The sequence below is a fragment of the Archocentrus centrarchus genome, chromosome 14 (assembly GCF_007364275.1).
Source record: "Archocentrus centrarchus isolate MPI-CPG fArcCen1 chromosome 14, fArcCen1, whole genome shotgun sequence".
Taxonomy (NCBI): domain Eukaryota; kingdom Metazoa; phylum Chordata; class Actinopteri; order Cichliformes; family Cichlidae; genus Archocentrus; species Archocentrus centrarchus.
Window position 1 is genome coordinate 28,937,979 of NC_044359.1, and position 13,028 is coordinate 28,951,006.

The following is a 13,028-nucleotide window of genomic DNA, read 5'->3' on the forward strand; positions in this document are numbered from 1 at the left end:
ACTTCAAGCGTGAGCAGTATGACTGACACAACTAAATGGAGTGGAAGGAAATATCTACTCCAGTTCTCCTATAATAGCTTTGAAAAGCTAAAGTAGTGATCATAGATAGTATGGATGTTACAAACATGGATGTTGCTTCCTGGTCAGAAAAATAAAGCCAATGCCAAAGTGACTTAAACCTGCATTCTCTCTGAAGGCCACCAGAGAGCAATAGCTTGTGGTTGCAAAAGGATTTCCAGTCCTATTAAAGTCTATGGGGAAAATGGCTTTCTGAGTTAAACCCTGTAAACACTTGCCTAGTGAGTTTATGGTCTCAGTCACTCCTTTTGGGTGACATTGAAGAAATAAAATTAAGCCTGTTCTGTAAATCTCGGTCTTGGGATGAAATGGCACTCTTACTGGCTAATGAGCTGCCAGTCACAAGTCTTCTCACAACCAAGGTGGTGACCGTGGTAATGCTCATCTCAAGGCTTCAAAATGACTTCAGAAATCCTGTATACGCTAGCAATCTATTTATAACAAAGCTCAGCTTCACCTCTAAGGTGAAACAGGCTATATTTAAATGAACACACTTACATAATGTTTCCAACTCATTCATGAATCATTGCAGTGCTTTGATTGCAACTAAACGGAATTCAGAGCAAGATTAAGTTTTCCGAGTAATGCTCCTTTCTTCTCTAAAAATTATTCCTCAGCACCATGAATGGCTGCTTTCATTCTTTCTCTTTTTTTTTTCTTCTCCCAAGGACAACTGTCTGCAGCGGGTTATTCAAGTGTTTGCCTTGGTTTCTAAGATACTGGATGTGCATGTGTGTGTGTGTGTGTGCGCACTTGTGCATTTATGTGTGTGAGCTGCCAAGATTCATTTTCAATTTTGCTCTGTTTATCCAGCAGATTCTCTGCAATCTGTTGACAAAGAGGCAGCCATGACAGCTAGGGCAAATGTGGCAAAATTGCACAGAGGCTGACAGAAAAAAAATGAAACTGATGGCTGTCAACTCTGAACAACTCCTTATAAGAGGACAGATCTATAGAGGCAGTATGGCTGAGTGCTGTGCTGCAAATAAAAATGTCTCCTCTGACACAGCAGTTGAACCGCAACTGTATCTCAGTTAGATGATCAATTTTCTCCTCTTACCAACATAAAAGGTTGAATTTGAATTTGTTCTGTTGGCATTGGTGGTTGGCCTCTTGAACACGCACGTGCAGTCATTCGGGCAATAGGATTTTCAGCATAATGGAGTTTATTGAGGATGTGCAGAAAACATTGGTGTAGGAAAGAAGCCCTGAGGTGATGAATACATCGATTAGTTTTACAGCAGTGAAATAAACAGGTGGTGTCAGAGATAGGCAGCTTTTCTCAGCTCTGAGAGGCAGTGCTTTCCATTGCCGCTGACAATCTTGGTGACAAGGAGGGTGCCAAGGTTGAGGACTAAGGGATGTAGAACACAGGTGTTAAATGAGAAGTTATGAGTGGGGAGAGGGGCAAGTAACAGACTGCAAATTTATGATTTTTAAATTTATTACAGTTGTGTTTGTGGAAGATTACTTTCTCTTAAAGCAGGCAGTTGGTAAGGAATTAGGATGCGGCAGAGATAATGAATCTGGTGGTGAGGCGGAGCTCGCTGCAGCAGTGGATAATTCAGATTTGTTTATGGAGCTATATCACTGTCTGTCACTATAAAATTTCACTGTGCACCAGGGGAAGATATGTCGCACCGTGCCAAGAAAGACCTCACCGTGGCAGATGAGAAGGCAGGGGTAAGATGTCAAAAAGCTGCACTCAAAGCAAACAGGATGGTACCAGGGTTTCCTTGTGACAGGGTGGTATTTTTAAAGTTGACTGTTATTTTTTTAAAAAAATATAAAGTGACATTTCCAAATAAAATGAGAGTTTCTTGCAGAATTTGCAAAAAGTAGTGTGCTCTCATTTATATTTTAAGAGCAAAGGAATTTTATAGTAGCAATACAAGAATTTCAACCACCATCATCGTCAGTGGTTAATCTTTTTTGAGGTCTTTATGTTTATATGATTGGGACATAAAAAGTGTAATTTGTTTCTGTTTTGTTCTAAAGGAAAAAAAAATAAATACATTGCACTAACCTCTGTTAAAAAAAGAAAAAATATTTGCGATGTGAGTGCATGCTTTCCATTACTTTTATGTGTGTTCTCTATTGGATCATGTTTGCCTTCCAAGTTGTAAATCACCATTCTATACATATGTTAAACTTCAAGGTGAACATAGCTAAACACCCTTCAGCAGATAAATATGAAAATCAAACAGCCGTCTTATGTCAGGCTCACCGTGGCTCAAAGGAACTCCCATGAGAGCATCAGTACACAATAAAGCCAAGGGTCTTAAAAAAAGCTGTTTTGGCAATAGTACAGAGAAAAGCTAACGAGAAAAGCTAAAATCCAGATTTACTCTCCAGGGGTCCTCCAGTAACTAGAGATGGATTTTGTTGCCAAGAATAAACAGCAGAACTTATCTTGGCTGACACTTGTAGACTGTGAGTCAGGACAAAGATACATATCAATATTGGCATGCATGTGGATTTGCTTGAATACCTCGTATCAGAGACTTCATTGCTTGAGAGGCTTCCCTGCTTCACGTCAGTGGCGCAATGTGAAGTGGTAACATGAAAGATGAACCATTAGGGTGAACAAGATGAAAATAAATTGGTCACTGAGGGAGCTGAAGGCCATTGGCCTTTAGCTTACCCTCAGGGTAGGCGAGCCGCAGAGCAGGACTTGTAGTCTCAGGTGGGGTGCATGTGAACCGCCACACTGTTTGAATGTTGCAATTAGCCAAATGTCATGAGTCACATTTCAGCCTTTCGAGGCACGGTACACATAATCATACTGAAAAGGTTGTCCACCACATGTTGGGAAAATTTCGTGAAATGACACAGCTCGTGCTGAACTGTGATCTGAAAAAAGTGAGTGAATAGTTCTCTTTATTCCTCCCTGAAAGTGACAATAACAAATAACTGCAGAATAAAATAGCACAGCTGATTTTATGGTAATATAACCGACTGTGTAATCAGTGTAAAGTCAAGCTATCATGTTCGTTACTTTAAATAATATTACTAATATAGATTGGAATTCATAATGTTGGTTAAGTTTCAAATTATGCAGTGGATCTTTAATCACTCTATCTACACCTCCTCTGAAAATGTATTATTCCGACATTTCATGTGTCTGAACTTGGCTCTGCTCTTATGTGAAAGCACTACAGATATGAACATCCTGTATGGAAATAAGTTAATATTGCTTTACATGTTGTCATATCTTGAATAAATATGTCTCCTAACAGGCACTGTGAGAGGCTGACTTTTTCAGTTCAAGTATGAGACTGTTAATGTTTCTCTTTCGCTTTTTAAAGTGACAAATTGAGTTGGAATTACAAACAGTCTGACTGGTTTGTGGTAGCAAAAGTCCCTGCAAAAGGATAACACACAGAATTTGGAGTGGATCTTATGTTTGTCTTCTTTTTTGAGAGCTAAAACATGAATTTGCGAGAAATAACTTATCTCATGTCCTATCGTTTGCTATAAGTATGAGATATCATAAAACACACAGCCTGGAAAGTATGCAACAGTAATTCAACAGTATGTCCAAGCCTGCAAATCCTCCTGAACACATGAACAATTGTAATTTTTATCTGCAGATTACTTACAAATTGATTTTCCATTGAGAAGTGAAATATAACTTAATAACAAAAAAAAAAGGTCAGTGTTGTTAGTTTTTCCCCATAACAACATTACTATAAGAACATTCAAATGAGGTGCAGAGTAGATTCTGTTTTTTAAGTAAGATGGTTTAGCTGCTTTGCTGTCATTATTACCACTTGGACCACAGTAAAGGAGGACCTCCATTCTCCATTCTGAGTATTTTTCATTTGTTTGCAGCAATCTCTGAAGAAGTGAAACCGTTTCAGGCCAAATTGGTCTCCTGGGGGCTGAAAATGTACCAGTAAACTGAATTTTCATCGAACCAAAACCATAACAACCCACAAAGTCAGCAACGCCATCGCTAGACCAATATATTAACCTATATCTTTATTAGACTGAGGTGTAGCTATAGAAATGCAGGTGCCCTGTAATTGGGCTCTGTGGGCTAGGTTGTGTTTCTATTCTTCCATTAAATTCACACGTAGTACAAATTGGATAAATCAGGAGGAGTCACACTGGGTGATGGGATTGTGTCTATGTGCTGGGTGGTTTCTAGTGATGGGGTGATAGGTAGCTAAATTGAGTGAAAGTGATTGAGAATTGTCAACACAATGGTAATTTTGCCTCCTTTCTCCTTGTCCTTGTGGCACTTCTGGAAACCTACACAGTTGGATATCGAGTTTAAATGGTCAGCTGCACACTGTGCTCCTGGTCTGCACAGTATCTGCAGCCTTTCCTAATCCCTGTCCATCCATTCCGAGATACTAATACTGACAGGCTGGCCCACCCTGTGCATAGCACCTATTGCACCGTTGCCTGAAGCTAGTCTCCACAATGCTGATCGAGTCTAGCAATAAAAAAAGTTATCTCCATGTAACATTGAGCTGTCATGGGGTCCAGAGATAATGATGATGGAAGCTGAGCCTGATACTCTGAAAAAGAATCAATGTCAAAGATAAGAAGAAGACAAAGAGTTTTTTTTTTAAGCCTAAGTAGGTGCACCATTTTTACATATACAAGTGTGCCTATAAAAGCTACAACTAACACAGAAACATTGGTGATACACTGGTTAAAATAATAATAATATAATATAAAGTCAGGTCAGGAATTAAATAATTTTAAATGTATGCACTGGTGCGCAGCTCATTTTTGAAATATTGCTCAAGAAAAATTGTCTGGTTTCTGATATTTATTCTAAAACTGGCTTAAAATTCCCTGGATAATTTATTTATTTATTTTTTTATCAATTTACCACAGCTTACAATGCTTATTTACAAAAACTATATAATGGTATTTAGTTAATTTAAGCTGTGACTGTGGAGTATATTCTAAAGGCATTTGCAATATAAAAAAAGTAATTGTTTCAGACATTTCCAAAATGGGCATTTCTAGTTAAATACAATTCAGGCAATTGCGATGAGAGCATTAGTTAATTTTCACATACACATTTTATTTTGCTTCATAGGATTGAAAAAAAAAGGCCCTACTGTATGTGGCTGTGTATTCCTGAGGGCAAACCAATCTGGCATGTGAAGATTCTTCATAGGGAGAGCCATTACCAGAACAATGGTCACAAACCATCCAAACAAATATAAAGACATCGCATCCCCAATCTCATTGGCAGAAAATGGTAACTGGCTGCATTTTTAAAACTTTACAAAACATCTTTAAATTTGGCAGTCATTCAAGTCTATACATGTTCATGATAGTGTCAAACCATAACCATTCAGCACGGCAGTTCATAGCAACACTTTTGAACGGCATCATTTCTTTGATGTTTAACATCATAAATAGATCTCATTAAAACATCATCGGGCGTTTTAATCGATCTAGCCGCCACCAAGTTCCTTTCATCTTCTCATTTCACCAACTGGCACATCGCATTTTTAATATTGCACTATCATGTCACTGGATGTAACTGTAAAAGGAACAGATATATATTATTTATTAACAGATTAATGCTGGGAATGGCAGAAAAGAATCTATTTTGACTTGCTTTTGCTTTGGATATCACAGCTGATGTGTTACTTTGTTACCATACAAAATCTTGTAATAACCATTTGTTGAGAAACATTTTTTAGTATAATGCATAATAGGTTTCCCAGGAAAAGAAGTATGAGACACAGTTTGTTATTTTGGCATATTAGTTTCTGCCTGTCTTTTTGCCTCTTAACTCTCAATATATGAACATTTCTCAAAAAAACAAACAAACAGCACAGCCAAGTATACATGTCTTCTGTTTATGTTCTGTTTCACATCGATTCCCCTCTTTGCCATTATGATTCTCCTCCTCAGCTTAGCCGACAATGGGTTTGTGCTTATTTTCACCAAAATGCTCTGTGCAAAATACAATGATACAGTAGCTTCATCAAAAAAAGCTAACAGTTTGAGCATTAATGAAAAAAAAAAAAAAAAAGGATTCACTGTAATAAATCACAAAAAAGGACAACGTTGGATTTGGCTTGCATAGCAAAGCAAAAGAAAAGAGAGAAACATTAAAAAATATATTTACAAATTATGCAAGTCCTTTTTCATTTTAATTAGTCATTTTGTTAGTTGTGTGTTTTCCTCCTCATCTCCACTGTGTGAACTGTTGTACACCATGTGACAGAAAATAGAAGCGGACATATAACACACTGTTTACTCTTTTGAAGAGGGGGATGAAAATAACACTGTGAGAGTGGTGTCTGTGTCTGTACATGACATTTACAGCTCTGCATTTTATCTTGCAAAATTTTTGTTTCTTTGTCTTTATTCTGTCGTCTCTCAATCTTCCAAACATCATACAGTGTCACTCGCAGAGAAAAATCTCATAGCGCTTATAAACAAGGTGTCCTGGGACAGGCAGCAACTGCAGGGAATGATGCTTCACATAAACTCTGAAAGAGAGGCAAGCAGAAAGAACGGAAAACATGTAAAGTCAGGATGACATTAAAAAAAAACTTCAATCTCACAATCTGGATTTTCAGTTGCCACTCTCAGGATGTGCCTGAGCTTGACAAGACAAAAGATTTTATTCATTCTATACCAAAACTGTATTAGTTTTTTCTAGGTTGTGTCTTGAATTTAATTTGTGTCCTATTAAATCCCAGTTGATATGGCATTAATCATTCCCCTTCCACCAAATTCTCCTGTTTCTTTGAGCTGGATATTGCAATTCAAAGTAAGAGCCTTCTTAAGTTTTTGGGATAGTGATAGAAAATAAAATTACATATACAGCTCAAAAAAATTAAAGGAACACTCATTAATCAGAGTTTAGCATCAAGTCAGTTAAACCTGCGGGATATTGATCTGGTCAGTTAAGTAGCAGAGGGGGTTGTTAATCAGTTTTAGCTGCTTTGCTGTTAATAAATCAACAACAGGTGCATTAGAGAGGCAACAATGAGACATCCCCCAAAACTGGAATGGTTTTACAGGTAGAGGCCACTCTCATTTTTCCCTCCTCATCTTTTCTGACTATTTTTCTCACTAGTTTTGCATTTGGCTAGGGTCAGTGTTACTACAAAGGACCCTACAAAGGTTGCACAGGTAGTTCAACTCCTCCATTGCCAGAGGGTTTGCTGTGTCTCTCAGCTCAGTCTCAAGAGCATGGAAGAGATTCCAGGAGACAGGCAGTTACTCTAGGAGAGCTGGGCGAATTTTTAGAAGATCCTTAACCGATCAGCAGGACCGGTATCTGCTCCTTTGTGCAAGGAGGAACAGGATGAGCACTGCCAGAGCTACAACATGACCTCCAACAGGCCACTGGTGTGAATGTGTCTGACTGAACACATCTGAAATAGACTTCATGAGAGTGGCTTGAGAGCCTGATGTCCTCTAATGGGCCCTGCGTTCACTGTCCGGCACCATGGAGACCGATTGGCAATTGCCACTGAATACCAGAATTGGCAGGTCCACCACTGGAACCCTGTGCTTTTCACAGATAAGGGCAGGTTCACCCTGAGCACATGTGACAGATGTAAAACTGTCTGGAGAAGCTGCGGAGAACGTTATGCTGCCTGTAACATCGTTCAGCATGACCGGTTTGGTGGTGGGTCAGTCATGGTTCGGAGAGGCATACCCATGGAGGGACACACAGACTATACCTAATGGCACCCTGACTGCCCTGAGTGGGCCCTGAGTTCCTCCTGATGCATGACAATGCCTCATGTGATGACAGTATGTAGGCAGTTCCTGGAGGATAAAGGAACTGAAACCACTGACTGGCCCCCACGCTCACCTGAACTAAATCCAATAGAACACCTCTGAGACATTATGTTTTGGTCCAGCCGATGCTGCCAGTTTGAACCTCAGATTGTCCAGGAGCTCAGTGATGCCCTGGTCCAGATCTGGAAGGAGAACCCCCAGGACACCAGCCACGGTCTCATTAGGACAGTGGTTCTCAAATCCAGGCCTCGTGGCCCAGTGTCCTGCAGGTTTTTGATGTGTCCCTGATCCAACACACCTGAATCATATGGCTGAATTACCTTCTCAGTATGCAGTCAAGTTCTCCAGAGTCCTGCTAATGACTTCTATATTTGACTCAGGTGTGTTGAAGCAGAGGCACATCTAAAACCTGCAGGACACCGGGCCACGAGGCCTGGATTTGAGAACCACTGCATTAGGAGAATGCAGTGATGTTATCCGGCATGGATACAAGCACGTTGGGGGCCATACAAACTACTGAATACCATTTTGAGTTGCTGCAATGAAATTTTGGCAATCTGTACTAGCCTGCTGGATCATCGTTTCAGTTTGATTTTCAGGGTGTCTTTGAATCCAGCCCTCTGCGGGTTGATTATCTTTATTTCCATCAAACAATGCAGCATCCATTTGTTCCTAACACATAAACCAGTCCATATCAGTATAGCAGAGGGGATTGATTCATTCTGTCTGAGAAGACAATAAAGACAGCATGGGTTTTCCCCCATTGAGATCTGATGTATCTTTAAAGTGTTCCTTTAATTTTTTTGAGCAGTACATAAATCTGCCATTAAAATCACCAACAATGAAATTTGCAAAACCTGGGATGCTGTATACGGTATTAGGCTTCAAGCGAACACTTAGCTTTTGAAGTTGATTTGTTAGAAGCATGAAAAATTGGCAAGCATAGGAATATCAGGAATTCTGCCAATGGCCAAACTGGAGTGGCTAGACTGCTGGGGAGAGCATCTCAGTTCTATTTGTTATATGTACTGCAGTGGTCAGTACATATAAGAAGTACTACAAGAAAGGATAAGGTTGAACTGGTGGCAGGTTTAGGTGCATGGAGAGTGAATTCTAGCCTGTAGGGTCCATTCCCATGAAGAGCTACTATAGTTGGACAGCTGCTGAAAACCTGCTGGAAAAAGGTGTCTGCATATATGGCAGTATAGCTATAGACCAGTCAAACTGTCATTCTGAACCTTATCAGCTACTTAAAGTGCCGACAGTGGGCACGTAAGCCTCAAAGCTGGACTATGAATTATTGCAAGAAGGTGGCCTGATTTGATAAATCCCATTTTCAGTGAGGTGCGTTTCTGTGTTATGCAGGGAAGACAGTGATGCACTTCTCTGTAACACTGGGTCAAGGCACCCATGTGGTTGTTACTTTAACATCCATAACCTGCCTAAACATTGTTACAGTTCATCTATATCCCTTCATGGCAACTGCAGTAGCCTCTTTAACTAGAATAATGATCCCCTCCACACCATAAACATCACTCGTGTAAGGTTTAAGAGACACAACAAGGATTTAAGTTTTTTAACTGACCTCTAAGTGTCCCAGAACTCAACTCGATTGAGCACCTCCAGGATGTCCTCAAAAAACAAGTCCAATCTATGGCAGCTTTACCTTACATGCCACCAGACACCATCAGAGGTCTTTCAGAACTGAATTATTATTTAGAATTATCAAGTGAAAACCACAAAATGCATCATTATTTATGAAAACTTGTTTGTTATTGCTTGCTACAGATATTGTGTTTGCCTTACAAGAGATATCCAATATTTGTCATGTGCGCACACACACACACACACACACACACACACACACACACACACACACACACACACACACACACACACACACAGATCCTTGTGAGCACGAACACTCACAGTGTTCCCTTTTCTCTGTGCCGTTTGTGGAAGGATGCCCGTTGTGGGAGGGGTCGATGCCAGCTCTCTTGTTTGAACCCCTACTCAGGGTGGCCCTGCTGGATGATGTTGTGCCACTCCAGGATGCCATATGCTGCCGCTCCAGCGTGGACACACTCACCATGCACTCCTCAGAGGGGTCTGAGGGAGCAGCTGCCCACGAACTGTGCATGTGGGAACCCATGCCGTTCAGGGACTTCATTGCCGGTGTGTGGGCTATTGAGTGGATGGTAGATGAGGGTGTTTGGCAAAGGATACAAATGAGACATCATGATATGGGCATTCTCATTAAATTTACTAAAAAGACTTAAAATAAATAAAAAGTAATAGCTGGGGGGGTATTAAAGTCCAGACTCACCGTCTGTGTTAGTGTCTCTTCGTCTGGGAAGAGTTCCAACCTTTTCTGTCTGAGGTTTGTTAGCAGTGAGTGGCGCCCTCTTGTGTCCAAGGCTATGTGTGCCCTGTGTGCCATGCTCTGCTGTGCCAAAGCTGTCTGATAGACAGTGCTCAGAGGCCTTACCTATAATGGACCGAAATGAGACAATTACTGAATATTAAGGTTTGGGTAAGCATTCCAAACCAAGTATGTGGAAACCAGACAGCAGATCAGGCCAGACAGAGTTGCACATAGCCAAATGTGTCAGTTGTAATGAAAGTATAAATCAAAACTGGAATTGAAATCAACAAATACTAAAAATTTCAAAGCTCAGTGAGTTACATTCTAGTCTACATATGATGTCTAAACAAAAAATATGAAAGAATATTGTTACTAAATGCCAGAATCAGAACACAAAATCACTGTTCTTTGATGAAGCAGCAAAAAAAAAGCAAGCTCTAAAATAATCAGCTTTAAAAAACAGACAAGCATTTAAAAAATGTATTATTTAAAGCAATACTCCACAACAGCAATATGGCAGCTGCCATAGAAATCCTGCCACCACACACACACATAAAAAAAAAAAAAGAAAAAGAAAAATGAAAGAATGTTATTCATGTTTTGATTTACTGGACTGAAAGTATTCCCTCGGTGTGCCTGAATGCGCTTCTAAAATGCGGAGGACATGTGACAGCTAAATATGAGCTGATAAAATGTTTGCATTGCTAATGTTTGTAAATATTTTTAGTCACACCGACCTGTTTCTTGCCCCACGATGGGTTAATAAAAGGGCTGAAAAAACACATATTCTCAATGCACATTTCAATCTTAACCTTTCAAACAGTGGAGTCTAAAAATGGTACAGTTCTGTCCCTGTGGGAGAAGCCATCAACTTTCTGTTTAAAGAAACATTTGCAGACAGAAACCTATTTATAAATGCATCAAACCTTAAATGTTAGATGTGTTTCTTTTCAGAAGAGACCTACTAAAAGTTGTTGAAATATTATACATTATTGCTTCAACGTCTATCCAAGGATGACTTCAATCAGCTTTCAGCTGAAGATGTCTTTGAAAAAAGAATACTTAGTTATAAAGTGGTAATAATATTTTCGACTAGGCTGTCTGGATACATCTGAGTTGATGAAACTGTTTTACATTTGACCAAATATAGTGTCCGCATCACCTTACATCAATCGATACCCTAAAAGACTCGACTGCTGTAGCGTAGTGATCCACTGCATGCTTTTGTGCATGTTATGTTGCGTGCCCATAAGTGACAATTCAGCCAGCCTACAAACTACAAAGCATTATTAGTTTGAGCTTCAGTGGCCAGAACGCTGTTTTTTTTGTTTTTTTTTACATTACATGTGATAACTGGATGGTGAAACAATGGTAACGTTGTTGAAAAGACAACATTGCTTGTCACCCACCATAAAAGACAATTCTTCTAACTGTGAACACTGTTGCTGGAGTTAAAACGTGTCTGACATGAATGCAAATCCTAAGTTGATTGGTTGCATGTATGAGGAAGAAAAGCAGAATTGTCTCCCCTTTGATATCATCCTTTTTTTAAATAACATCATTCAAAATCTCTGATAAGAGACAAATTTCCTTTTGTTGCATTTTGACATCTGTATTGTTATATGTTTTAAACTTACACTTTCTTGTTTTTAAATCTACATCGCTCCAATTCATATGCCGTTGTGGTGAAAAGAAACTATACCCTCTTTCAATTTGGAAGCTTTCTGTATCAGGACATAACAAATAATCATCTGGTCCTGAGCAGGTCTTAAAATGATTTAATTACAACCTCAGATGAACAACAGCTCATGACCGTGCCATTATTTATTTAACAAAAATTAAGCCAAAATGCTGAAGCAGTGGGTGATAATCTAACTAGCAGCCAGATGCTGTTAAACAAATGCGCTCTGATCATCAGCAACTGTGAACACCTCTGTATAAGCAGATGTTTGGTCAGTTTGCTGGTCTGGAGCACTCAGGTGTGTTTAACACAATGCCAAGGAGGAAGGGCATCAGCAATGATCTTAGAGAAGCAACTGTTGCTGCCCACCAATCTGTGAAGGGTTAAAACACCATTTCCAAACAATTTGAAGTTCATCATTCTACAGTGAGAATGATTATTCATGATATAACATTCAAGACAGTTGCCAGATGTCCCAGCAAATTCACCCTATGGTAAGACCATACGATGCTCAGAGAAAAAACCCAAGAGCTACATCTTAGACTCTACAGGCCTCAGTTAGTATGTTATTGTTAAAGTTCATGAGAGTATAGTTAGAAAAAGACTGAACAAATATGGCTTATTTGGATGGTTTACCAGAAGAAAGCCTCTTCTCTCTAAAAAGAACATGGCAACATCGCTTAGGTTTGTAAAGTTGCATCTGAACACCCACAAGGCCTCTGAGACAGTGTCCTTTGGACAGATAAGACCAAAGTGGAGATGTGTGGCCATAACGCCCAGCACCACATTTGGCAAAAACCAAACACAGCATATCTGCACAAGCATGTTGTTCAAACTGTTGAGCACAGTGCTGGAGGATTGATGATTTGGGCTTGTTGTTTGCCATAGTACCCAGACACCTTGCAGTCAGTGAGTTGACCATGAACTCCTCTGTATACCAAACTGTTCTAGAGTCAAATGTGAAGCCATCTGTCTGACAGCTAAAGCCTGGCTGAAATTGTGTCATGGAACAGGACACAATAATCACAAGCATAGCAGCTGAAAATGGAAAGAATCAAGCTGTACAGTACATGTACCAGTGGCCCGCTAAAATCCACACCGCAGCTTGATTGAAATGCTGTGGCAGGATCTTAAGACGGCTGTCCATAAACAAATACCCAC

At 39.7% G+C, this 13,028-nt stretch overlaps 1 protein-coding gene across 1 annotated transcript in view; it reads right to left on the reverse strand.

The window, feature by feature from the left end:
• Positions 1-5,139: 5,139 nt before the first annotated feature.
• Positions 5,140-13,028, reverse strand: part of LOC115791814 (roundabout homolog 2-like) — a 92,204-nt gene continuing 84,315 nt past the window's right edge. The window contains exons 25-27 of the mRNA XM_030746078.1: positions 10,148-10,309; positions 9,751-10,005; positions 5,140-6,554 (exon numbers count right to left, since the gene is read on the reverse strand). Coding sequence (XP_030601938.1) covers positions 6,553-6,554; positions 9,751-10,005; positions 10,148-10,309 — 419 coding nt within the window. The 3' untranslated portion in view covers positions 5,140-6,552. The remainder of the gene's footprint in view (positions 6,555-9,750; positions 10,006-10,147; positions 10,310-13,028) is intronic.